General features: G+C 39.8%; 1 protein-coding gene across 1 annotated transcript in view; it reads right to left on the bottom strand.

Annotated features, from left to right (window-relative positions):
- Nucleotides 1-10,103: 10,103 nt before the first annotated feature.
- The window catches only part of EPSTI1 (epithelial stromal interaction 1), a 49,202-nt gene continuing 32,163 nt past the window's right edge, over nt 10,104-27,142 (bottom strand). The window contains exons 7-12 of the mRNA XM_075087533.1: nt 25,086-25,179; nt 21,769-21,852; nt 18,914-18,987; nt 17,300-17,405; nt 12,294-12,326; nt 10,104-10,812 (exon numbers count right to left, since the gene is read on the bottom strand). Of these exons, the coding sequence (XP_074943634.1) occupies nt 17,363-17,405; nt 18,914-18,987; nt 21,769-21,852; nt 25,086-25,179 (295 nt within the window). The 3' untranslated portion in view covers nt 10,104-10,812; nt 12,294-12,326; nt 17,300-17,362. The remainder of the gene's footprint in view (nt 10,813-12,293; nt 12,327-17,299; nt 17,406-18,913; nt 18,988-21,768; nt 21,853-25,085; nt 25,180-27,142) is intronic.

Genomic DNA, 27,142 nt, shown 5'->3' with positions numbered 1-27,142 from the left:
GGAATACTCAAGAAATTTTTAATATATTGAAAATAAATCCTGTTTATAGCATACTGCTTTCCCAACTGTAAAAGATTTTAACAGTTCATATATCATGCATTTACCACCTTTTTAACATTTAAACAGAGCCTGGAATTTATACCCTTTGATGAATCACTGGTCCCTGCTGCTCAGATGTAATCATCACTCAATAAGAAGTGGAAGAACTGAGTGAACACAACTAACGCTGCAGTGCCGACCAGGGTGGCAGAGCTGAGCAAAGTGGATTAATAAATTCCAGCATGATCTATTCCTGGTGACAGACATGGGCACCCCAGAACAGGCTGGGTCTGATCCATACACATGCAAGGCCAGGTAATGGAGAAAGTGAGACTGTTGGATACTCAGTACAGAAGCTCGTTACAAAAGTTTATGGTAGACTTTTACTGGCCCCTTAATATTTGAGGAATACAACCTTTGGTGAATGAATGATTAACCATTTGCTGGGAGCTTGGGGAAATCATTGAAGAAAATATTTGTAGAACATGTTTCAATAGGCTTTGGTACAGAGGACCACCTTTGACAGGCTAACTGTACCTTATTATAGTAGGAAAACACTTCAGAGATGCATTAGCAAGGAAGTGGCTAAGGAAATGACAAATTTGTCACTACTGGAAGCTATTAGCCCATAGTACTACTAGCCTTTTTCCCTGATATGTGGAAGGGTTGAACTTAACAGCCAAATATTTGGCCTCATAGCTCTGCAGTTAATAACCTTTTGCAATTAAACACAGTGAGCTGGTTCTGCCTTCATCTGTGGGCTGTAGCTGTAACTGAGATCAGGCAGTGGCTTGGCATATTGCTGATCCTGCCGGGCATCTCCGATATATCCTTTACTGATGTGCACGACTGCACTGCTTTGGCACCTGCAGCGGATGCACGGTTGGTGTATTTAGAAGGTGCAAGGAGGTACGGTAGCTATAGGCTGCAGCTTGCTGAAAAGATTCCCAGGATTAAGTTTGTTGCCAGCCCAATCTGCCATAGGGGATGTCTGCAAATCCCCCCAGCCTGCCCAGAGCCAGCTGCGTGGCTCCTTCACAATGCATGAGACTCAGCTGCTCAGGATTGCTCACACTGAAGTAGGTAATTCATGTGCAGTTTAAAGGACCCAATTTCACAAAGGCGATGCTGATTTACCCCTCTTTATGATATGACCGTACATATTTATTTAAAACACTGTCAGATTCAAGGTGTCTTAGAGGCCTGTGTGGTCTATGCTGACTTTAGGATGAAATATGTATCAATTGACATAAACCTCAGTACTGGTACTAGGTATTTATGGGTGTTGTCATCCCCTTCAAACAGATGCCTGACAAACAGCAGCCTAGAGTAAAGGAAGGTGTCTCAGGGATGAAAAGCTTTTTTAGCAACAATAAAGTCATAGCACATCATCTTCTCAAGGCCTGGCCGTGTCTAGGTGCCTCCTAGTTGGGATGTGAATGAAAGTTCATCAATGGCAGAGACACCCCTGCAGGCCATAGAAAAGGAAGACATAAAAAGATGCCCCTTAGCCACAGTCCCTCCTGGCAATCCCACTCCAGATCTATTGAGTGCTGCCCCTCTACCTCTAGCACAACCATGATGCCCTAATCTATTTCTCTCTATGCATTTTGTCCCCAGAGTAATTTCCTTCTGCCCCTCAAGACCTGTGGATTCAATGGAGGGCAGTTGTAGGGAGATGCCACCTTCCTGGGCCCACAAAAGCTTTTAAACTGGTTGGCTGCTCACACACTGCCTCTACAACCACTTCACTTCAGCTACATGCTCCTGCCTTTGCCCTGCTCTCTTCTGCCCCACACTAATCACCCTCCTTCCACCCCAGGCTGCCCTTCACCTTCCCTTATTTCCTTTGTTCAGCTAATCCTCTCTAATGAACTCCTGAAGAACTAAATAATTTTAAAAATCTAAGAATTAATTTGTTGTTTGTCAGCCATCGCTCTGTTCATACATTATAACCTTTTTTTTCCCCTATCCTTTGCCTCGTCTGTTTAAACAAAGCCTTCTTGGGTCAGCAACTCTCAGTGAACAGCAGTGCACAGCACTGTGTGCTCATACAACAGGCTTCTAATCTCAGTTGACCCTTCAACAACCCTTAAGCTTCTGCAGCCCCAAATATCAACATATAATTTCAGCTAAGAGATATCAATGGGTAACGAGCCCTCCATTTTGAATAGTGATCCCTATATTTGCCTTAAAGACTGATTTGTGATTACTGAGAGACTGAAGCGTGTAGTACTGTAACCTCGTGGAAAACCCTTGTGTTTATTTGTGAAAGCAATTTTTTAAAAAGGCCCCAGGACTACCCATATAGTTACAACTCTGGGAATATGCTGTAAGTAAACCACTTTTCTTGGTGCATAGCGTGTTATAGTTGGGACTCACATCACCCCAAAATTAGGAACATAGTCTGGGGTGATTGTTTGTGTTCTCTCCATAGACAGCAAAGGCAGACAGACATCCTCAGAGGCTGATTCATTTCAGGTGTCAAAGATCCCCTACCAGATGGCTCCACAGATCTGCTTTCCAGACAGTTAAAAAAACTGGATCCTTTCTTCAGTAAATTGGAAGAGAAAATAAACTGCTCCTGCAGGACCAATTTGTGTTCATTTCTCCTCTCCACTTGCAAACTACAAACCTAACATGTGGTCTGTTTGTACCACCTCCATATTTGTATTCCATCTACCTTTTCAGTTTATTCTGCCTCACAACATCAAAAGACCTCTATAAAGATTACCATTACCTATGTTAAACTGAAAATAGAACCAGCAAGAAAGATATCCTTCACAAGTCATAGATTTTGCAAAATGCTGACACAGTAGCATTTGTTTTCAGTACTTGTTCATGAGCCCACATACCCACTCCCACGCCTTAAAAGCTGTCCATTTTGTATGTCCATTTTGTGACACCGGAGGGCTAACCTGCAGGCAACCCAAGTGCTGGCTATCCTACTTGAGGACAAAAGGATCTGCAACTTCTTGTAAGGCTGAAATTACGTTGAATCTCTTTATTAAATTATTTTATCTTTATGGTTGGGTTTCTTTCCTATCAGTTTAACCCATTTCAATTCCAGTATTTCCCATTGCCGTCTGCTAGAGACAATTGCCAGGGTACAAAGAGCAAGCAATGCATTTTCCTGGTTTAAACAGAGAAAGCAGAACTAATCACTGCTTCATACAGTCTTTTTTTGAAGGAGAGCCTTTATTTTACATGACTTTTCAGAAGTTCTGCAGTACCTTGTCACACTGGATCAATTCTGATGAATTCTCTGTTCTGTTCAACTTTTATGTTTTCTATAAGTGAAATCAAAATTCGAAGTGCCAATTACTTTACTCTTTAAATCAATGTCTCTCTTGGCTCTCCTTCAAAAAAGACTGTATGAAGCCTATCAAATTCAACAATTTCTACTCTCTGTAAGAAATAAAAAAAAAAAAGAGGTTGTTTTAGTTTAGTTTGGTTTGGTTTTGTGGTTTGGGTTTGAGGTTTTTCATTGGGGTTTGTTTGTGTTTGGTGTGTTGGTTTTTTGTTTGGTTTTTTTTTTTGCTACTTTATTCAGGTTAAAAAAATTGAGCAAAATAGGTGAAATTTACCTAAGAAACTTCCATATGTATTACAGCTTTGTATTACATCCACTTGCCTTAACCTCCAGTAAAAGGTCCAGACTAGCTCATTGTAGCAAGTGTTTTTGATTTATTTAAATGGCGTGGGATCAGGTACACGAGTAAAAAGAAGTGGACCAATTTCTAGGATTGAAGGCTCTAGTCTCCGTTTTGCAGTGCTAGCAATTGCTGACCTTCAGGATGTGCTACAACAGCACAACATCTATTTCCCAGACTCTCCATGAAGAAGGAGGAAGCAATTCAGTTCTGTAGATCAACAAAACAAATACAAGTCAAGATACAAGCATTCCAACAAGCCTTTTGCATCTTTTTATTTAAATTTAAAAAAAAAGAAGAGAAAGAGAGCGTCATCAGCCATAGAGTATTTCCACAAAAGCAAAACAAACCTGAAATATCACAGGGTACTCTACGTTAAGGAGGAAATGTAGATTCTCAAGGTGAGGAATACTTTTTTCTGGTTTTGCATTGAACAAACACAATTGGACAAACCAGAAAACTTTTGTCTGTAACTGAGGTGATGGTAATGAGGAGTAGACCTGGCTGTTTTCCTCTTGGCTGCTGGGCTACAGTATTACTCAAAGTTTTGAAGTGACAGTTAGATGAGAGGTTTGGTATCAGGGATACACCAAGACTGCATTTCTTATTTTCCTCTTTTTATAACTTTGTTTTCCCCTTTGTAATCCAAGACTTAACCTTTTCCTTGGCGGCATAAATATGGAGAGTGGCTACTAAATCTTATCTGCTGTGAGGATGAAGTTTTGAAAAAATGAGACACCCTGCTTCTTCAGCAGTCACTAGTCATGTACCACAGCTTGTGGAAACAAAGGCCCTGGGAAAACCTGTTACCCAAGATGAGTTTGGGAATCACTGGCACAGGAGCATGTCTGCTGTCAAGGGGCAAGGGTCGTTTTGGGGGCTACTGCTTCTATGTGCCTACCCCCAGGGAAAAACTCCACTCCAAGCAGAAACCCAAGTACCTAAGACATGGAGCACCAGCAAAGAAACTCTGCCACCCTCACAGGTTAGCTCAATAACAAACACTGTGCCAAAGAGGAGGTGAAAGTGCAAAATCCTCATTTCTGGTAATAAAATAAATTCTTATTTATTTTGGGGAAACAGACAGATGGCTATTTCCAGTTTAGAACAGGGGAACACATAGTTTTTACTCCTTTAGTAAAGCAGTGGGTTCCTAAATATCAACAAAGCAGAAAACTTGGACCATTGGCTGTAGACGTATTGACTGATGAGATTGTTAAACTGCTGTTTTCAAAGTAGGATACTGGGTAAGTCCTCTGAGATATGGTGGCTGTCTAAAAGATTGAACAGAGAAGACAGGAAACAGATTTTTCAATATTTCCAAAGGATAATGTGCTGAAAATGTGACTATAGGTCTGTCAATTTAATGCTTACCCAGGGCAAAAATCTCAGGGAGGTAAAATAGGACATGCTTAATAAAGAATTAAGGGTGAACAGCACAATTAATACCAGACAACACGGTTTAATGAAAGACAAAATTTTACAGATAAATAAGTTGCATTTTTGGTGGGGTTAGAAGTCTGACAAAACATGCATTTGCTAAAATATCAGAGTTATATAAGGCCATATGACTTTCATTTAAAAAAAAAAAAGAAATATTCAAAGTCTAGGTAAGAAAAAAAAAAATTTGCTAGAGAAATTTTACAAGAAAATACTAAATGGGAATGCTCTTTCAAACAATAACATTTCTGGTAGGGTTTTCTTATCCAAATGTAGTTCAGGGGAGTTCATGGATTGGGAGGGAAGGCAAAAGAAATTGGTGGTAAAGGCTGTGGTTGGCACTAACTGAATGAGAGATAAAGATGGCTTCTAGAGAAAGGTCCAGACAGCAGGAAAATCTGGGATTGACTTCTTTTAATTAAAAAGCGAGGTGCAAAGATCAAACAGCTAAGAACAGGGAACGTGGGTTGTAAGTGAAATAAATAATTAATAAATGTTGGCAAGAAAAATCTCCACCTTTTTTTAATGAGAGCAGACTGGAGAGAGTTCAGATGAGATCCCTCAGTCCCTCAAACGGTTTGAAATTTGGAAAGCCTTTAATGAGAGATTGAAGGAGCTCAAGTGAATTTTTCTCTCAACTTCAACCTTTATTTCTACTCAGACCCCATCACAGCGAATGCTCCCCCTCTACTTACAGTGTCAGCATCTGATGAGTGCCTGCCATGATTGCTGGGACTGAGGTGACTCCTTCAAGGCCAAGACAAGAGATGGTGTTTATTCCAGGTAACATGAGACATTTACAGGTTCCTACTCCACAAGTGAGGGAGGGAAGTGAGTGTTTCAGACCTCAGATGCACTGAAACTGGAGTCCAGTGTCCTGCTGAGCTATTCAGAGCTGCCTGAGGGAGCAAGCGGAGAGCTGGCAGAGGACCACCATGGGCAGAGCTCAAGAGGACCAGGACTGGCTGTTGCTAACAAAAAAGAAGGGTGAAGACAAAGAGTAGACTCCAAGATTTAGACAAAAAGAAATAATTTGAAGTATTGATTTAAACTACTTCTTAAAAAATTAATTTAAAAAGTGTAGAATTAATGTAAACAAGCTACAAAATTTAAAATAAATAGAGGGTTGGAAGCAGTTAAAATTAATTGGGTCACAAAAATTTTGGTTTATGTCTGCAGGATAAAACAACAAGCCTTTCTTGGATTGTGAGCTGAAAGTGGAAAATGGAGGCTGAGGAAAGAAATGAATGGTAGCAGAAGATGAAAATAGCTATGGGCAGACCTGGAGATTACTGCAGGACAGGAGAGGTTCACAGCCACCTCTGGAGGTCATCTAGTCCAGTCTCTCTGCTCAGAGCAGGGTCACCTACAGCAGGTTGTTTAAGACTGTCTGGTTTCGTTTTGAATATCTCCAAGAATGGGTACTCAGCAGCCCCTCTGGGCAACCTGGGCAAGTGCCTGATCACCCTTACAGTAAAAAAAAAAAAAGGGGGGTGTTTCTGTCTTTAGAGAGAATTTTCTGTATTTTAAATTGTGCTTATTGCCTCTTGTCCTGTCATTGGGCACCAAGAAGACCTGACTCCATCTCCTTTACTCCCCCACTTCCAATATTTACCCACATGGATAAGATCCCTCTGAGCTTTATATTCCCTAGGCTGAACTGTCCCAGCTCTCTCAGTCTGTCCTCACATCAAAGGTGATCCAGTCCCTTCATCATCTTCTTGGCCCTTTGCTGGACTCACTCCAGCATGTCCATGTCTTTCTTGTACTGGGGACCCCAGAACTAGACCCAGCAATCCATATTTGTCTCACCAGTGCTGAGTAGAGGGGAAGGATCACCTCCCTTGACCTATTGGCAATGCTTTTCCTAACGCAGCCCCATACCAAGATGGGAAAGGATGGGATAAGTAGGGGACATAGAGAGGAGTTTAAAAACCACACCTGCCTCTCAGAAAGGAGAGAGAAATGATTGCAAAGGAAAAAAGTTAGGTTGAAGCAGAAAATAGCAATGGTATTTTGTCCATTTGTTCTTTGATAAATAAGATAGAGCAGAGAAAGAGTTTGTTGATGAAGGAGTCAAGAGTGCTGAAGAAGAATCTACGGATTATAGGCACCTGATTCAACTGAGCTGGTGAAGCAGAGGAATTTAACAAGAAAGGGGTCATGACTGAAGGAAAAGGAGGAGGAATGCCTAACTGAGGGAGTGAAAGGGATTTAAAGGGTTTTCCACCAAAAGCATCTGTACTCCAGGAGCAGGACTAGAGAAAACAAATATCTGCAAGTGTAAAGGTGTGACTGCGCTATGTGAGGGAGCCCTTAGGGAAGACTACGATGGGGAGCTGAGCCATGGCATGGGAGAGCAGTAGGAACATCCAGCTCTTGGTCTAGATAAAGCCATGTGCCTTCACACTTCACAGGAATTTCTATTCTTTTGCATAAAGCAGAAGAGCCATCACAGCCTGGGTGCTGAGAACTACCCTAAAGAGCCTGGTGGTTAAGATATTCTCCAAGACAGGAGAGAGATATTTGGATTTCTTGAAGCAGAAGCATGAACTGAAATGGATGAGTACCATAAAATGTAAGCTATGGATTAGTTCCCTTTCTAGTAGCTAATAAGATTCTGCCTCAGTGCCTGGGTAGTGGGGCACATACCAAAAAGAAGATACACTTATACCAAATCCTATTGCACCTAAGGCTTTCTGTAAATCGGGGATATTTTAGGAATAAAAGCTGAACAAGGACTGCAAATTGAATAAAGCTGTCCAAATATGCACATTGAAAAAAATAAGAGTCCCAAGAGCAGAAAACTCTTTAATTTACCAGGCAAGTGGTTAAGAAAATTCAATAACAGATACCTGAAACTTGGCAAGTTTGAACTAGGAGTCAGGCAGATAATTTTAAAAGCAGGGATAGTTAAACCATTGGAACGACTTGGTACATAATTGTACATAACATGTACTTGGTACATAATTGGAAAAAATGGGTACATAACGGAGAATCAGCCTTGTAAGTCCTTTAACGAACATTGCATTTCTTCACAGGAGGGTAGCTTCTGATTTAGGCAGACCATAAAATCTAAACATAGGAACCTTGCTGTCAAGTTATATTGGAATTCAGAATAGCTGATCGTAATGGTTTAGTCAGTTTGTTAAAATGAATTTGTCTCAGCAATGAAGAAGCAAGGGGGTTTCCTGTTGTACCTTCCAGCCCCATACCACTCCCTGTTGGAAGGTTTGTTTCTGAAATAGCAAGATCATCAGCACGCATTATACTGAGACAAGAACAATTTTCAAAACAAAAAAACTCTCTTCCATTTACTGTTATACAGTAATAAAATCTGGTTTTATACCACCGCATAATAGATAATTAATTTGGTTGGTGCAAGTTATAACTAGAGAACCTATTTGTATTTGAAAATCTTTATCAAAGGCTTACTCTAACAGGTAGATAGCAAACACACCCAACTATCACTTCTTAACTCTCAGCAGATGTGAAGCCGTTTTCCCAGTCTATCGCCAGTTCATTTCATTATAACCCCTTTAAAAAGACGTCATAACATCCCCTTGCTTTCAAGCTTAAAGCTTTGGCAGGATGTGTGTGTGGGGAGGTGGTAATTCTGAGATGCTGGAAGCTTTCCACCAGGATAAGAACAGCATTTTCCAGACATCCTGCTAACATTAATTCATGGATGCATGCAACTTCTTATCATCTCCATTGCAGGCCAAGGCTCTCAAAGACACATCCTGGGCCACTGTTCATATAGATTGGTTTGTTCTGTTCAGAAAGATAGTAAAGGAAATACTCAGATACTTCGCCATTAAAAAGGGCTGGAATAGTTAATGTCTGAAGTAGTTTGTAGAGAGCATTTCTAATAAGAGATTAAAATGCTGGATAAGGGGAAGCACTTTGAAGATTGTGATCAAGTTTCATCTTTGAAGACAGCCAAAAGAAAGTAGACGAGCTTAATGGAAAAGGTTACTCAAGGTGACTTGCCATCACTGTTCCCGAGTGTGAAAGTAGCAGGTTAATAAAAAGTTCTTATTTTTCTTTGGCTATAGAAACACAGCAACAAAATCACACTGATTTTAACTTGTCAGTGACCATGGTGACTTCCCCTCCCACCAGGCCTTTGTCAGCAGGGCCTAGAGGTATTGTACATCAAGTGCAGGGAAGCTGCAGGTTCACTACTTCAAAAAGACCACCTACAAGTCTTAGCGTGATTAGAGTACAATGCAAGGGTCTGATTCCTTTAAAATATATGTGCATGCATGCGCATATATCCCACTCTGCAGACATTTAGGCCCAGCCCTGATATCTACTAAAGGAGGCTGTGTGAGGGAGTTCTAGGAGGGAGGTGTGAATTTAATTTCCAAAGCAGCAGTCCGATAACACAGCCAAGTACCACTTGCAATTCAGTGGCATTGTGTAGGTATGCAAAAGTCTTTTTTCCCAAGGAACTTTCCTAGTGTCACATACTTAAAAAAAAAAAGCCAAACCATAGAGCATTACCAATATCTCCGGCATTTCCTATTAACATCAGCTATATTGTAGTGTGAAAGACTTGAGTAATTCTTTGAGGCAAAGGGAGCCAAAGGCAATTGCAGAGAGTCCCAGAGAGCAAAGCAAACATAGCAACATCCATGGTTCAAAAGAAAACTTCAGGTGATCCATTATGAAGTACCCATATTGCAAGGGTGATGGAAAAAATATCATGGCATGCATGCAGACTGAAAAAACTGCTCAGAGAACCTTTAACTTTCCCTCAGATGTGCTTGTAAATGCCACAGATACTTTTTCTTGTCTGCGTGGTTTATCTAACATGTACTGTGGACCCTTCTTTTCCATTAGAAATATCTTGCATCTGACTTTTGGGAAACATTAAAATGTTGTCATCTGTAGAAACAGGGAGATATAAATTAAATTCCATTAGATTAGAGGGACACAGAAAAGCAAGAAACTAACGCTAACCTTAAAGTCGTTTTCCCTTCTCATGTAACAGAAGTTTACAAGGTAAAACAGGCAAAGTGAAAAACTGTTATATCACAAAAGATGTGGGAGAAATCAAATAAATTTCAGTGTTATTTCAAGTTTTATTTCTTTCATGTGTTATATTTTTCTAAGAACCCATTTAAGAGATACTGTCTACAATGCACACATCTATTTCTTCTTGAGTGTCTGCTATTGAATACAATAGTAAAACAATTCCAGAAAACCCCCACCAAAACAAAACAAACAAACCCAAACCAGCAACACTTCTCCTTCCCATCCCAAAAGAAAGCCCTCTACCCGGTTTTTCAGTTCAAGTCTCTGAGACATTTTTTGGCTGGGTATAGAGCAGCAAGTAAACACAGACATTACTGCAGCTTCTGCAGCCACTAATGCCTTCTTTTTCTGAGATCCCAAAGACTGGAATAATTACATTCTGCAAGAGGAAAAACAATTTATGAAAAAAAATGACACATTCTCTTATTAAAAATTAAATAGGACTTTCATAATCAGCTGCTTCAAATATGCGTGAATAATGACAGCAAGAAACCAGTCTCTGCAGATTGCTCATGAAGTGGGTGTGAAGCTGAAGTCAGGGTAAGAAAAAAATCACAATGATAAAAGTGCGCTTTCTTGGAGCTTTTAGAAGGTCATTTGGCCTAGGCCAGATAAAAGTGAATATTTCTCCAGTACCCTGTAACAAGAGGGAGAAAACAGAATTAAAAATTATCTTCTGCAGCAAAAACAAAAATCAAAGTCAACTTCTCTAGGATTAAGTCCACTGGAAAATAAAGTCTCCCTTTTCTTCCGACAGGTTTTAGCTTTTAATTATGTAAAGCCTTCATGAAGGGATTTCTATCTTTTTGTAAATTTAATTCACAAAATGTCCTAATTATCTGCAGACATATTAATAACTCTTTGAACAATATATTAACGTAGCAAGCTGAAATGTGTTTTTAAAACAACAGGAAAACAAGGCTTAAAAAAGTTCACCCATCCATAATTCTTGTACAGTTCATATGTAAATATATTATTGGTATTGTAGATATTGTGAAAAACAACAAAGAATCCAAAGCATTGAACTCCCTCAGCTGCCCACAGTTTACAAAATCTAATAGCACTGTGGGCTGCAAAAGATGGCCATTTCTTCCCCTGTGGGGAACTGCCTTTATCTACTCGTTGTCATTTCTGTAGTGAATTTGAGTTAATTTTTAATAACAATTTTACTCCTCATAAAACTGAAGAGATGACTCGTGGGAGACCAACAATATTACTTAGATACAGTCTTCAGAATACAACCCTGCTGCAAAAATGTTAAAATAACTGTTGGAGCAGCAAATGAGGAAGAAAGTCGCAGAATATATGCATCTGTGGGAGAAGAGTTGAAAGCAAAGGGCTTTTTTAAATTTGATTTTTAAAAATTCCTCTTTGTAAAATCCTAGCTCTTGAAAAAAAGAGCTATGTCAAAGCCATCTCCTAAGGCAAGAACAATGTGTGTCAGTACCTGAACTTGCCTCAAAAGTCTCCAAGCCTAGAAGCAAAGGCTCTGCAAAAATCTTTATACTGGGGCTGGATTTAGGGTAAGGAACCCCTTTCAGAAGAGAACATAGGTGCAGTGAGCCTTATGAAAAGGTCATTTGAAAACAAAGGGCCTGATTGCTCTGATTCAATAGTGGTGTTCCACCGACAGCCTCCACTGATACGAATCATTTCCCTTTTTGCTCATGGGAAATAGCAGGAAGAATGCAGCCCATGGCAAAGTCATCCTCTTTCACTTAAGACCACTGAAAGTTTGCAGAGCCTCCTCCTGCATTTCCATCCACATTCCTCAGCTGCCCGTGTTTATCCACTCACAGCCTGTGACACAGAGAACATGGCTGTATTGAGGTTTTAGCCTAAATATCAAGGCACCCCCAGCAGATGCCTTCCATGTCATTGGCACTTCCTCTGATTTGAAATACATGTTCTGCAGTTCTTTATGAAAGAATGCATTTCAGAATAGGTATGTGCCATTGCATGGCCCAAACACAGAGTTGGAAAGCATTTATTTTAAGATCCCCTCTCATATTACTTGAGTATTAAACCACATAAGCTTTCATAATGAAATGTCAAATATGAAGCTAAATTAACACCAGCATTGGTACTAAAAAAAGCAAACAAATTCATTATTCTTACCTTTCTCGTCCTTTATTCCAAGTAATCTGACTCCTGAATAAAAGGAGAAAAATGCATCAGTACAGTAGAATGTGCTAGGCACAGTACAATTGCATATTTATGCAAGAAATTATGGTCACCCAGTTGTGCAGAACTTTCTTGACTACTTGGTGCCCTTTCCTGTCTTTTGAAACTCCACTTAAAATAACAAATAGTCCCAACTGCAAGATTCCAGTTCTAGCAATAAATATGTCTTTGATTTGAGCTCAATATGAATAGGAGGGTGTATCGACTCAGAGATAAACGTATCTTCGTTTTGCTGAAAAAAAAAATCAATTTAGAAATGTTCCAGATATCTTCAGATGCCTCAATCCTTTCTTGATCTCACACAGTTTGAAAGAGTGAAAAGTTTCTTCCATTCCCCCCAAGACTCCCACTATTGTTTTAGGATGAGATTTTCAAAGGAAAGAATGATTGCACTCAAATTCGAGCCAGACAGAACACATCCACATATGCTGTTTGACTGCCTTGTCAGACCTAAGTCACTAAACTCAGCTCAGCGTGCCTGGACCTGTTCATCTGAGGTCCCTATTTTGATGCTGACACTTCTGCTGAGTAGTTTATTTAGTTTCTCCCATCCTTCTGCCAGGAAAGACAACCACATTACTTTCAATAAAAAAAAAAAAATCCAAAACAATCAGCTTTCAGAAAAAAATTAAGAAACTTTCCAACTAAGATTGCACATAGACAAACGAGGCCAAAGCTAAGTTAGCAAACCACATTCTTTGTTAAAACAAATGTAACCTTTGTGGATTGCACTCTGGAACCTTCTTATATAATTATTCTACTCACAATATTCCCATGTTAAATAAAAGCTTTTTATCTCTGCTGGGGAACCAGCATTTTCCGTGCAAATTTATTAATCTAAAAGTTCATGAAAGTCTGCATTGAGGACTGATTGTATATGGAAAACTGTAGCATGCATGCTGGCCTTGTAATTTCAGGGATTTTTGAGCTACGAGTCTTCTTTGCTGTGCAACAGTAATCTTCATGACATGCGCCCTCTCAAACTGGTAGCAAATAGCATAAATCAAGTGCTGGTTGAGACTCCAAAGAAGCATTCCCATGGGTCATGCTACAAGAACTAAACCGAGTGCTAACCCACAAGCCATGTTTATTTAAAATAGTTTTATCCATAAATCATGTTTCCTCAAAACAGATTCATCCAGCATCCATTGAGTTCCTGTTCTGCATATGGGAAAGGAAGAGAATGGGTTTCCTGTCACACTGCATGTGTGTACTCAGGGCATAGTCACTTCCCACAACAAATATCTAGAATTATGCATCCACTGAAAGAGCAGAGTCAGCATCTGAGAGAGCATTTCTCATTCTTATGCATGACACGGTGTAATGGAAACATGAAACAGGAGGGTATAATATGTCATCTTGCCTTCTAGATTCTGGGGATTACTATAGCTCAGAGTTTCCACAAGACAACTAGTATTTCATTAAAGAATAGTAGACATGTTAATTTTATATGTTCACCAGGTGACCTCTCCCCATCATTAGAACAGGCAAAAGGGTCCTTGACAGTGCCCCATTTCTGCACAAAAAATAAACAAGGACTCTGTTACAGGCTTGCCATGCATTAGCACTTGGTCTCTGCAAGTCCCTCTGTACTTGAACATGGGCAAAGCTCACAAGGGATTGAATATAAAAATGCCTAACTCTTTTAAACCTGTTCTTCTGTAAAAACATAAGTGGTTTAATATTTAAATAAAACTGATCATTTGTGCCATTACAGAGAACTGATACTGTGTCAGTCATAGGTCCCAGATGAGTAAGGATTAAATGCTATTGATTAAACTTTGATGTCAAAATGACAATTGTTATTTTTTCACCCTCCTATCCTAAAAGGTTTATCCTTATGTTAGAGACAATGGAAATGCAAAGGACATCAAAACTTTCTTGACAGCATACTACAAGACTTGATTCTCTCTCAAAGGTGCAGTAGCTCACAGACAGAAGTGGAAATCCATTAATTTGTCTTCCCATTAAGAAAAGGAAACCATGCAGCCACCCAGAGAGCACCCTGGCTTTATAACCAAAAAGGGATAAAAGATTGGTTTCATGAAGATCCTTCTTGAAATAACAGCTTATAAATATTCCTAATAAACCACGAGATGTCTGGAGGGCAGATGAATTAATGAAAACTGTTTTCCTATAAATTAGGGGACAACTGGGTGATGCAATTGGTCTCCACCCCCCTGCCCAGACGCACACAATAAATTCACCCTCTCCCCTTCTTCTCCATGTCCCCTGTGATATCTATGTCCCCTTTTGTATCCCCTAGGCACCAGGAAAACAGGGCAGAGTTGCAGCTGCCCTGGAGCTGTGCCCATGCTCATCGGCCGGCAGGCTGCAGCCGAACAACACACAGAGTGCCCAGGTCCTTCCCACCACCCTTCAGAGGGGGGCAGTGTTTTGGGGTCCCTCCCCTGCCAGCCATTGCTTTTCAGGAAAGGCACAGAAGCTTAATTATCTTTGAGACTTATACTCCCTTTCAAATTTGGCTAAGATTGGCCAGCAGGTTGAAAACTTTATTACATGTAGACAGTGTAATCATACAAACTTCATTTCCTTCGGAAACCAGGCTAATAGAAATAATAGTGAAAAATACAGCAGGTGTATTGACAACACGATGCAATATTCAGTTTCCGTTAAGTGTGAAGATGTTGTGACTGTAAAGAGTTCAAACAGGGAAAAAAGAAGTGGGAAGGAGAACAAATATTTTCTCTTCAGTGCCACTGCACAGATGGAGCAGGCTCAAACATTACCCGCAGGTCTTAACTTCGGAAACCTTCTTAATTTCTTTTAGTCCTAGTATATAGTCTGACCTGCTTCAGTTATCTCCCTTGTAATGTAAAACACCACACTGCAGACTACATAACTTGTAATCCCCACCTGGAGTTCAGTTCTTTTTGCTTAAAATCCCAAGGGAAGGGAGAAGAATCTCGGTGTAATCAAAGACACCGACATTGCAGCCTCCAGCCTATCTTTTGAGAGATATTTCTCTTTCTTGCTCTTGTTACCAATACCAATTTTTAATTCATTTCCATGATGACATATTCTTTTATAGTTCATTCCTTCCCTGTTTTGTTCAGTCTTCAAATCTCACATCACAGCGTAAAGGAAAAATGGATAATCTAGCATTACCCAACAGAAGTCAGGCTGCTTGTGAGCCTTTAAGTAAACATCAGAGTACAGAATTTGTCACTTCTACACACAGGGTTTTACTGCATTTGTGTTGATGCATTCTTAGAATGTATGTATTAAAAAAAAAACCCAAAGACTGGCTGCGTACGTCACTGAGTTGTCTGTTGTTAAAATTGTGCCTGGGCTGAGTGCGCTCGTTTGGTGGTACCAACACCTGCCCAGTGGAAGAGGACATATGGCATGTGGCTAAAGGCAAAACCCTGTTCCCTCTGCAGACAATGGCAAGGTTTTCAATGGTGACAGCGGGCACTCTGATGGAGAGACTCGAGTTTAGATATTGGGGATCTTGGCTGTGTCACACATTTTCTTTTGAGTTTATCAGGAAAGTTTACAAATTGGGATAAAGAACACAAAGTGAAATTAAAATAATAATTTCTGCCCTTGCTGCCTGTGTTAGCCATGCCCCATCCAGAAGACTTTCCCTTTTGCACCTTACTAGGTAACAGTCGGCTCTGTCCTACCTGAAGTCTCTAATTCTGCTATCTGCAGCCATGCCATCCTTCAGGAAATTGTTCAGGCCTGCCATACAGAGTGCTGTCTTACTCATAGTTTTTTACTAGCCTGGACGTCTGTAGTTTGGCTTCCAGCAACTCCTGGATTGCCTGGCATGTGATACAGGCCTTACCAGTAAAGCCCCTAAAAAAACAGTTCTCCAGGCAGCTGCCCACAGACCTTATGGGAGGTTGAGCTGACAGGTCCTGCCTCCTCTCAGCAAGACCAAGAGAACTGCTGTGCACAAAGGTGGTCTCAGTCCAAGGTTCCTGAGCCCTCTGCCCTGGCCCAGGGCTTGCCCAAAGCTTGTAGACACTTTAAGATACTCTTTTTCCACTTCCAGTATATGGAAAACCCCAGCAGCAAGAATATCTCCTTCTTAACCATGTCCTGACTTCATAGATGCTCGAACCGAAGTCTTCCTGGTATTCATCTGCCAACATACACATCCTCACCAGACAGTCCAAGTAATCCAATTCAAACTTTTCTGGTTTATCCACTAAACAACTTTCTCTGCACATACACTAAATTCTCTTAGACTGTCATCCTTTTGCTGCTCAGTCTTTGTAAATCTCTCCCATTTCTAGACATGGGTCCTTCAGCAATGGGATTTCAACCTAATGGAAATTTCCACAATGGGAATACTACAATTTTATTATTATTTTTTTTTACACTGAAGAGTGCAATTCTAAATAACAGTCACATTAATGCCTCATTACGACAGGTGAAGAAAATAATGCAAGTGTAATGGGCTACAGCCAAGATATCTTTTCTTCAAAGAAACCTTACAAATACTATGTATTTTAAATTGGGTGCTGTTAGGTCTTCTTTGTCATAATTTAATACAGGTAAAAAGTGAACAGCTGTACCTTTCATGGGATTTTTCCCCTCCAATTTCAATATCATAGTAAAATGTTTACAGCATTTCCGAACATCCTTCATTTAAAGACTTTCAAAAAATCCCTTATGATTTCCCTACCCTTGTTCTGAGCTTAAGAAAGTACCCTGGGTGCAGTTCCTTGCAGTAAGTACCTTGCATGCAAAGCCTCTGAATACTGCTGCAAGAGCAGGTGTTCCTCCCTCCTCCCACTTGAACAGCTTAAGACAGGATTTCGTCTTAAAAGCTATTGTAGACAGACAGCCAGGACTGTAAGTTCTGTCAGGCAGGTTAAATGCACACAGAGAGATAATAGTATCTGAGGAAAAAGTCAACTTTTAAATGATCTCATTGCTTTCACGTTCTGTACTCAAAAACTTACCCAGTCACTCTTACTGAGGTAGTCCAGACTCCCAGAATATCCAGGTTGGTAGGTACTATTAGGTCACATTTTGTTCTGGAGTCGGTCCAGGAAAGCATCATTTACCCTTAAAATACAACCAGAAAAATGAATAATTATTGAAGGTAGCTGAGGAGTTAACAAACTTTTGAAATTTAACATTCTGTGAGTGGCTTTCCCTATTCTCAGTTCAATACCCTTCTTCCTGTGCTTTTCAAGCCTGTGCTGCATAATCATGGATTGGCATGAGATAGGGTGGATTTAATTTTCAATTCACTAGATGCATCCTTATCATGTGATGAGTCTGTTGTGATTAAAAGGCATACCTGGCTGCTATGAGAAATGCACCAAAATTCTCTGTAGAAAGATGACCTGCCTACCACCACCCACCTTATCAGGGAGGTTAGCTATTTTGACAATTCACCTCAGGTAGTCTTTCAGCCTTCAGTACACAAGAAGACTTTCTAGAAGTACTGATTTCCTAATGCTAATGCAAAAACCCACTTAAGCTTGTTACTGATGGAGACAATTTGTGTAGCTGACAACTTTCCCCAACATCCAGCTCTGAAATAAACTCTAGCATAACCTTGTACTGCTCTATCAATCTGGAAAGCATGCACAAACCTTCTGAAAACTGTTTTTTTATCCCTTATTAATGCTTAGGAATGACACACATGCTTAGACATGACTGTTGTTTTAATGTTTTACAATGCTGTTGGTAAGAATGATGTAAAATGAAAGATACTGGATTATTTCTACCAAGGGATAAGAGATGGACTGAATCGAAAATCCTTCATTAATTTCTATGGGCAATTATCTCAATATCTTTGCTAGAGAAAAAAAAAAAAGAAATAAAAACAGTATGGAGAGTGGCTGCCCACAGAAGTATTTTTTTTATACTTCCCTAATGATATAAAAAAAGAAACAAAAGGTGTTTTTATTTTTGAGACTGAGCATTGTTTCTTTTTACCAACAGAAAAGAAAGCTGAGAATAAAGCTGTGCTTCAAGATAATGGAAAGTCAGTTAAGTGACAGAAGTGCAAGATTAAAACCGCTGAGCACAGAGAGGGCACAGCAGTGGGGCACAGCCTGGGGCTTGAAGCGATGCAGCTGCAGAAGGCCTTGCTGCACTGCAGCTTCTATCTGTATTGATATAAAATCCCACGTTTAGCTCTGCCTGTTAACCTCAGTGAGAGTCAACCGCAAAATGTGGCATGGACAAAGTAGCCCATTCTAAAATAAAGTAGAAATAAATAAATAGATAGATAGACAGACAGACAGACAAAGGCAGAAAATGGTTACCAGCTGAAACTGCTATATTAGTAGTTAACCATGAAACTAGTAATAGTTTCTACCCTATGCTGTATCCTATGCTGGTAAGATAAACAAAGTGAAAAAGGCACTCTGGGTCATGCTGCATTACAGTGAGCAGTTGTAATGGTGGATATTAGTGGCTCATTTGAAGGCAAAATTAAACCAGAGGCGAGGTCAGAGATCCTCATTGAAATCATCTTGTGAAGCATGAATGGCTGCAATTTTGAGACCCTTTCCAGACAGGAATTCAATTAAAGTGTATTCTGCATTTTTGCATCATACCTCCTCTGTTCATTTTTATGTGCTCTTGTCCTGGCTTCCTCTTCCTGCTTTTGTTTAAATTCCATTAATTCAGCCTAGGAAATATAAAAGTGAAAAACAAAACAAAACAAAAAAACCAAAAAGCAAACAAACAAAACCCAGAACAAACTTACTTTTAATTAACATACCTATGCTGCAAACCCAATTAATTCTACATGGCGTTAACTTCAGCTAGAGCCATGTGTCATTTCCAGAACTTCTCTCAACAGCATTTTATTTATGTGAGAGCAGTATATTAAAAATTGAGCTCATTTTTCTGTTCAGCGTTGCACCAGAGGAGTTTTGTGCCTTAAAAAGTTGTGAGTTACAGGACTCAGTCATTTACAGTCCTGCCAGTCTGCTTCCCCTCACCCCAGCCCACGGCTTTGAATTTCCCTGTGGGTCCAAGGGGGAAGACAGCCAAAGTCATCTAGCAGAAGCAGACATGCCTGTAGGGTACGAAGGAGAAATGCCCTTTGCCTCCTGTGTCCGTGGAGTGTGAGGAGATGAGAATGGGGATATGTGGCGTGGTGTGTCACCTCCAGCTCCCTGGGGCTCTCCCAGGGGCGAGGGGAAGGCAAATGGTACCTTCTGGTGTGGTAAAAGTGTGTGCAAGCTCCCAGTGTTGCAGCAGCCTACCTTCCTTAATTTATGTAATATTAAGGTATATAAACAGTGTCAAAGGAAATTCTTTTTAAAGGAGAGTTTGCTTATGCAAGTTAGCCAGGACTGTGAAGGAAACAGCTTGTATGACTCTGCTCTGCATGTGTGTTTGTTTGTCTGGCTCTTGCTCCCTGCAATGCACCTAAAAACTGAAGATGCAGATTTTTCTGCAAAGAAAATTTGGCTTGCAGGGCGAGGCGGAAGGGATAGAAACAGACCCATCTTTCATATTTTCCATAGCAACTCAGCAGCAGTAAGAATAGGAACTAAAATAAAATGATGCGTTTAGATAAAAGCTTCAATAACTGAATGGAACCACAAAAGTTTTTAAAAAAAGAATCAATTTAAGTGGAACATTAAATAAAAGCTATGCAATAAATATATGAAGAAAATCAATAACTGCAAATGTGTTGTGTATCAATATTTGTCTAGCCCTAAAAGAAAAACAGGATTAAGAAATAAAAAAGCCAACCTTAATTTTCACTGTTTTAAATAACAATTCAACCTGAAAATTAAACCCCAGTATCTGACTTTCCAATGTGCTGAGTCCTCTCTTGAAGTAATGTTCTAAAATATATTGTCTGTATATGATGCGGTGTTCAAAGCGTACTGAAAATTTCTAAATCAAGCAATACATACTAAAATACATACTAAAACCTGTTCTGAAAAAAAAAAAGGGAAGTGACAATACCTCCACATTTTATAGCTACACTGTGCTAGGCAGTGCACACAAGACAGAATCCATAATTACTTTAATAAATACTAGTTTGAAGTAGAAATGAGCCAACATATATATAAGGGACAATTATTGGAGCCTTTAAAATACATATTATTTACAGTAGGCTTGTAAGTAGTGCATTACTCTGCGCAATAGGTAGCAGCAACGGGGAAAGAAAGGAGCACTTGGAATCATGTACCAAGCAAGAGCAGCCTTAGAAGGAGCCAACACCTTCTTAGCAATGTGTGGAGGTTGGTGGGGTCTATGACCGTCTTAAACTCATGAGGTAGGGGCATGCTAATTCACATGTGTAGTTATTTTCTCTATGGAAGAATCAGTGTAAAGAATATAACAGCTACCAGCCTTACACCCCTCAGGACTTTGCTTTCAAAGTGTTTCCTCTGTATAGTTCCCAGAAATAAGCATACACCTGACAGGAGAGAAATTAAGAGCCCCCCTTTTTTCCCACCTTTTGTTTCCAGCATCCTGGTTGCTAGAATACTATGAAATGAGGACACTTATCCCCAACATTTAAAGAAAGATATGTGTGAGAGGGGCTGAGTCAGTTGTCCAGCTCTAGTAGAAACTCACTGCGTGGAATTTGTTGCGCAATTTGTTGCGCAATTTGTTGCACTACAATTCTGCTACTGGGGAAGTAGTTTAACATTAATTTGGATGTCAGTAACAGCAGAGGCATAGTGAGAGGCTCACTATTTCCTAATATGTTTTCAAATGATTTGTTAATATGATTTTCAAATGCTGCCCTCCCCATACTTGCACAGTCAGACCTGGAGCCAAAAGACAGAATTTAGCACAGTGCCATCACCTTGCGTAAATGAACTTTATGTGGATATGGTACCCAAATCTACGCCAGAGGAACTACAGTGGTTCAGACACATTTCAGGCAACGCGTGCTGCATGTGCCAAAGATGGAGTTCAAACTTGCAGTTACAGTATGCCTGCTTTTTAGACAATGCAAACTCTTAATTTAGGTTGTTAGCTAGGGAACAGAGATGCATACAGACTTAGCAGCAAATCTGAGTGCTTCCACATCCCCGTTTGGGAAGGCAGGTCACATGGGCCTCAATTCTCTAGAAAGAGACTATTCAGAGTCTGAGATCATCATTAATATCTCAGTAAGATTACTTCTGCCTGAAAGAGAGGAAATTGGTTTCCTTAGCCTGTGAAATCGGGTGCCATGGTTAAAAAATGCTCTGACAATTGTTCAAATGGAGAGGTGAACAGGAGCAAGTCATCCAGATGTAAATAGCTTTGAACACAGAAGATAATTGTATTGTCCCTGTCCAAATTTTACAGCTCACAATATTTGAAAACAGTGACTGAATCACTTTTGCTAAGAGAAGCTCTGTGCGTAGGCTACAAGTAATCGACATATTTAATTGGTTTCACAGCATGCAAAAATGATACAATATGCAAACTCTTAATGTATAATTACCTTCCTCCGTTGTTCTTGCTTCATTTCCTCTAATCTTCTGTTTTCATCCTCTCGAAGAGCTTGCTTATAAGTGTGGCTTCTCATCTATTGTTCAGCAGAGAATATAAATATATTGGTGTGGGGAGAAGGGGTACCAAAATCCCAAACCATATTCCCAAATCATTATACAGGTAATTAACAAAAGAGAAGCGGTTAAATGATTCCAGTTACTTAAAAAACAAATTAGTCTCAAGAGTAGAATTTAAACAAGAAATGGTCCAAAGCCTCTCAGTCTTTTGGTTTGGCTGAATGTCCACCTGCGCATCACAACCAGGCAGCCACAGCACATGCTATTCCGTGTCCCAGTGGCAAGCATAAAGATACCCTGAGCAATCAAAAAATATAATCAGGGTATGTGATAGTGAGATGGATTATTCTGGGAAGAAAGAAAAGTACTGAAAATATTACCAAGATAACAGCAGAATGGAGGCCTGGTAATGGAGCGGAACCCAAGATTATATGAGGAAAGGCATTTGTGGAGGTAGGGCAACACAAGCTGGGAGATCAGGTCTGCTGTACTGTTTGTGGGCCTGACAAGGGAACTGAAAATCTGAACTACGCATCATGAACAATGTATTCAACTGTGCAGTAGGTTTTCGTTGCAATAATTAGTCCTGGTGTTTCACAAGTTGTAGTTGTTAGCAAAGAGCCAGCCTACCATTAGGATCTCATAGGATCCTTAGGATCTTATACATAGGAACTTATACCGTAGTCTTTGAGCGGGGACATAGTGCAGCACACACACTAAATAATGAGCCAGTGTAATTTAACACAAATGTGCAGGTTTGACTTTAGTGAGGAATTTGTTGCAGGTCTACATAATGTTCTCGACACTTGATATATGCATGCAGAATGACACCATTAAAACAACCGGCACATAATTTGCTAAAAAGACTGAATAGAGAAAGCAATTATTAACAGCTCAATTTTCAGCTGGGAGGAGTTTTTACATGTGTCCAGGGAGACTCATTCTGGGTCCAGTATTATTCATTACTCTCTGTAATGGCTTGGAGAATTGTGTGGCGTGTATATTAATCAAGTTGGAAGACAATAAAAATCTACACAGGATTGGTAACACTTTGAAATACAGGATTAAAATTAATTATGACTTTGATTAAATAAGTGGGCCAAAAAAGTCACCAATGATAGAGTCACTGCAAAGAAGTTATATTTGTTCACGCACATCAAGTAATATTTGACACTGATATTTGAACTAGGCGTGTTAAATTAATATCACTATAAAAGAAATGATGCAAGAGAAAAAAACCAATCAACATTACATTGTCCCAACTTTTTTTTAGGACATGAATTTTAAATTTAGAAGATCATATATACATATGTATGCTCCCCTTTTAGCACGCATGACAGGCACTTCCTAAGCCTATCACACTTCAGTATTTCAAAGACATTGTTCCTGAATCTTTTAATTACTCCAGGCACAGGAAAAGTCCAAGATAACATCAAAATTATAGTTCAAGTTTTCCCACTGGTTTAGCATTTTGGTACTATGCCAAGTTTATTTAGACAACAACTCCTTGGGTATGTGCTTCAGGTTCCTCACACAGAGCACAGAGGCCTAAAGACCGTACCTCATCCAAGTTGGTTGGGATGAAGTTTTGCTAACTGCGTTGCTGATTTATAAGCAAGTGATGAATTGATTCACAAAGCTACAGAAATGCTGCCATGCAAAAGGCACGTATAGTATCAGATAGTATTAAAGAACAGTACAGATAAACTATGTATTTTATCTGCTTGGATACTAGTGAAACCAAAGATGAACTATGGTATGTAATTTGGCATAACTTATTAAGAAATTCCTCAAAAACTGGAACAAGAAAGGCAGACGTAGGCAGGTCAAGTAGAAGGCAAAGGCTTAAAGTAGGACCTGTACACTTGAAAGAATTCACTGTTCCTTTAGGCATCCACCCACTGTATAGATATGAAGACACAACATCAAAATGCTGAAATCCAAGTCGGTCCTGGGAACATGAGCTCACTTGTCTTTGCAGTTCAATGTTCACACCATATGAAAAGTGGCAGAGATGGGTCTTTCCTACCAAAGAATAAGCTCCTCACTGTTTTGAGTGTCAGATGCTTCAAGAGGGACGTAGAAGTGGTTTCAAGACATCTTTTGTTCCTTCCCATAGTCCTTCACCTTACTTGCCCACTCAGGACTACAAAAGATAGTCTGAAAGCCACTGTCCTGCAACTGATCTTCTGCCCAGTGATACCGAGCAGAAATTGGCTCCTTCAAGCTATGCAGCTGCCCACATATGCTAAGATTTCATTAGAGTTTTCAGAGACACAAAATGACCTGAGGAATCAAATGGGAAAGGAATCTATTTTCAATATTACCTTCCCTTTTCATGCAATCAAAACCAGGAAAAGATACTAGAGGCAAGACAGAGCTGTCATATACTCTGTTTGCAACAATTTTTATAACGGGAGGGTCCTGCACATTTTCCAGGCTTCTAAGGAAATATGGGGGGAAAACTTTCCCTTACTTAACTGTTGGTGTTCAAGGTTGTACACAACAGAGGACTGCCCAGATTGGGTACTTCCAAGTTTCTGCTGACTAAGGACTATTGCTTCTAACAACAATTTCTGCCCACTTGGCTGCCTGCTCTCTGTCTTCCCCCAGTTACAAACCTCCCTAAAGGAGAAATACTTCTGTCTCAGGGTTAATATTCCCCACTGCAAGTTTTTATATCAGTAGGAAAGCTTGGTTTAGACACGAAGAGCCTAATCATATGTGAAAAAGCCTTTTTGAGGCAATTAGAATAATGAAACTTATGCAACACTTTATCTATTTCCTAATTACATAGATACTTACCAGGCTTATTCAAAATGGGACAAAGTCCCCAAGCAGTCTGTGGAATCACTTTTAAGATGCAGAGAGAAATAAGCTTCTCTTCTGACTAGATTTTCAATGCAGTAAAGCATCCACTGACATGAACTAGTTGAGATTTCATAAAATCTTGCCACCAATGGATGGGTACAGAGCACATTTAAGATTCTGATCTGGCCTTGGAATATAAATCTGGCTCTCATTTATCAGAAAGAGATCTGTGAGTAATAAAGGCAGTCCCCTACTATGCAGGATACTCTGCCAGTGTGTAAGAGACAATGTAGGCAATCTCATTCACTGAGAAAGACTACTTGGTACTCACTGAGTTATGTCTAGACAATTAAGCTCAATTAGAATATTGTAATATTACACTACTGGCAGCACCTGAAAAGCTGACAGAAAATATAGCACATGCCATGGTTTTGCTTACCCATGCTGTAGATTCCAGGCCACGATTAGCAATCTGACAGGAATCACTCTTTGGCAAACCCAAGTCCAATCTGTTCAATAATTCATTGGTTTTGCTATGAAGAAATCCAATCCAAATAGAATTGTTAGTGCTTCCATAAAAATAAATACAGCTTTTTATTCCACCCTTGGAATCTAGCCTAGACATTTTATCATGTGACTGCTGAAAAACATCACAGGTGGAACAAAAGGTTATAGAGACAGACAGAATGAAATGGGACAGAGAATACAGAACCTATATTGTGGGTAACACATTTGCTGGGAGGAATTTCTGAGCAAACAGTTATTGCCATTTGCATATTTGGGGTGTACAGTGGCTATGCTTTCTTTCCTCATTGTAAAGTTCCTAAAACACAGACTCACATACCATTGGACTTCATCAGGATTCAACTGCTTCACTGAATTGTTGCAAATCCTACCAGATCTATAAATCTCAGGTAAGTAATTTAAAATATTATTTTAAGGAATTTTCCTTCATGGTTAATACAATGCAGCCTTACAACAGATTACTTAATCAAGCAGAAAGACTTTGAAGTGTTTTGTAGCATTGAAAAAAAAATAGTTGAAGCAGACTTGCACAACATTGTCATTTCTTATTCTGGCAAGGGCAATTTTATTTTTCCAATATCATCCCTCATAAACCAGATTTTCAAAGTAGCATAAGTAGCACCACTTTGCTCACAGTTTCAACCAAGTATAATTAAACAAAGTCACAATCAACAACATAAACAAATGTTAAGAATAGGAGTTTCAGTGCCGTGATCAGAAATCAGTTTCCTAACCTTCAGTCCCAGGCATATCTATTCAAGTCTTTGCTCACTCAAAGGAATAGAGAAAAAAGGCAATTTTATTTCTATATACAGCTTTGGAAAGCATGAAAGTACTGAAGTGAGAGCAGAAAGAGTGCTTCAAGAGGCATTCAACACAAAGATTTATACTGCTAACAGGGCAACCAGCTAGCTCTGTGGGGAAGAAGATGCCACTACCAAAGACAGCTACTTAACCCTAGAGATAAAGTCTTGGCTGCCAAAAAGTGATGATGACTAACTGCTGAAACAGACTACCAAATGATTTTTATCTTTTACTCTATGATCCAAAATGGTGAGTAGATGCATTTTTGGAAAATGTCCTGCTGGTCAGTCAGTATATTGAGGAGAAGTGGGGAAAAAGAACAAGAAACCACAAGTTCTCTGCTATTCTACACAATACAACACCATGTTACCACTTCAGGAATAAAGAACTTGCTCAAGCTGTAGCAAGCCATGCTTTTAGAGTCTCAGCATTCCCGTTTCATATAATCATAGAATAATTAAGGTTGGAAAAGACCTCTAGGATCATCAAGTCCAACAGTCAAAGCTACACTACCATGGCTCCTAAACCATGCCCTGAAGTGCCACGTCTACACGTTTTTTTAACACCTCCAGGGATGGTGATTCCACCACCTTTCTGGGCAGCCTGTTACAGTCTGCTCCCTTTCCTTCATTACCTGGGCAGTTAATATGGACCTCAGTCAACATACAATACAGAAAGAAACAAGTGAAACATAAGAATCCCTGATCTACAAATCATGTGTATATCAAGGTTAAATAAATTGTCTTCTTACCCAAGCATTAAGCACACATACTTTTTCCATGAAAGATGAGTGGCTGAGTGGTCAGATTGCACAGAATAATTTTGGGAACGTGAAGTTTTAAATTGCAGATTTCATGAAGGGTCTAGAGAACAAGTCTTATGAGGAACAACTGAGGGAGCTGGGGTTGTTTAGTCTGGAGAAGAGGAGGCTGAGGGGAGACCATATTGCTCTTTACAACTACCTGAAAGGAGGTTGTAGCGAGGCGGGGGTTGGTCTCTTCTCCCTACAAGTGATACAAGCTTACAAGTAACAAGTGATAGGATGAGAGGAAATGGCCTCAAGCTGCGCCAGGGGAAGTTTAGGTTGGACATTAGAAAAAACTTCTTCACTGAAAGGGTTGTCAGGCATTGGAACAGGCTGCCTAGGGAGGTGGTGGAGTCTCCATC

Source organism: Phalacrocorax aristotelis, chromosome 1 (assembly GCF_949628215.1).
Source record: "Phalacrocorax aristotelis chromosome 1, bGulAri2.1, whole genome shotgun sequence".
Lineage (NCBI taxonomy): Eukaryota > Metazoa > Chordata > Aves > Suliformes > Phalacrocoracidae > Phalacrocorax > Phalacrocorax aristotelis.
Note: the sequence above shows the minus strand (reverse complement) of the source record. Positions and strands in the feature narration are given on the sequence as shown.